Raw genomic sequence first — 732 nt, 5'->3', positions numbered from 1 at the left:
TAAACAACGATTATAGACTTTTTGCACGTATACTCCAATTTCAGTGTATTCGAAAGGAGAGGACAAAAGAAATGAAAAACATGGTTACAACAATAATTTATTGTAATGAAGCAGATACAAACACCAGTTACAGTTACAAAGAAAATAAATAGAGACCGTAGCTAGTGTCATCTGTAAAAGTTAATGGAATGTTTATGAGCTAAAAAAAGTTTGTTTACATGTATAATTCCAGGTAGATTCTGGTTGTTTTAGGAAAAAAAGGGAAAATTATCATATAAAGAATAATGAACTACATTATTACATGTTATGGTTGTTACTAAAATTTTAAAGCAGTTCAAGCGAATTGAAAAACGTTTGTTATTGTGTCTTCCAGGGAAAAGGTTTCATTAGCATTCAAAATGTTTGTTTGCGTGTGTGTCTCCCAGGCAGATTATAGTCATAATTAGAAAAAAAAAATGCAATAACATGTAACGTTTCCAAATGAAATATTTTAGAGTTTCATGCTTCGCTCAGAAGAAAACAAAATGTAGTTTTAGTCTGAGAAACGTTTGCTAACATGCTTTTCCTCCTCGTAGCATATGGTTTCAGTACATGCCTGGTTACGCGTGTGGGGGTTGGTATCCCACGTTAACGCCGTTGCTAACCGGACTTCCGATGACTGCGGGGATGCTGTTGGAGTAAGTGTAAACAATATATGAATAATTTTGATTAGAGGTGATAGGAGATTAATTT

The 732-nt window shown here is 33.6% G+C and overlaps 1 protein-coding gene across 1 annotated transcript in view; it reads right to left on the bottom strand.

Annotated features, from left to right (window-relative positions):
• Positions 1-84: 84 nt before the first annotated feature.
• Positions 85-732, bottom strand: part of LOC119588056 (ctenidin-3-like) — a gene marked incomplete at its 5' end in the record, with an annotated part of 1,761 nt that continues 1,113 nt past the window's right edge. The window contains 1 exon segment of the mRNA XM_037936755.1: positions 85-669. Coding sequence (XP_037792683.1) covers positions 600-669 — 70 coding nt within the window.

Source organism: Penaeus monodon, chromosome 23, assembly GCF_015228065.2.
Source record: "Penaeus monodon isolate SGIC_2016 chromosome 23, NSTDA_Pmon_1, whole genome shotgun sequence".
In the NCBI taxonomy this organism is placed as follows: domain Eukaryota; kingdom Metazoa; phylum Arthropoda; class Malacostraca; order Decapoda; family Penaeidae; genus Penaeus; species Penaeus monodon.
Note: the sequence above shows the minus strand (reverse complement) of the source record. Positions and strands in the feature narration are given on the sequence as shown.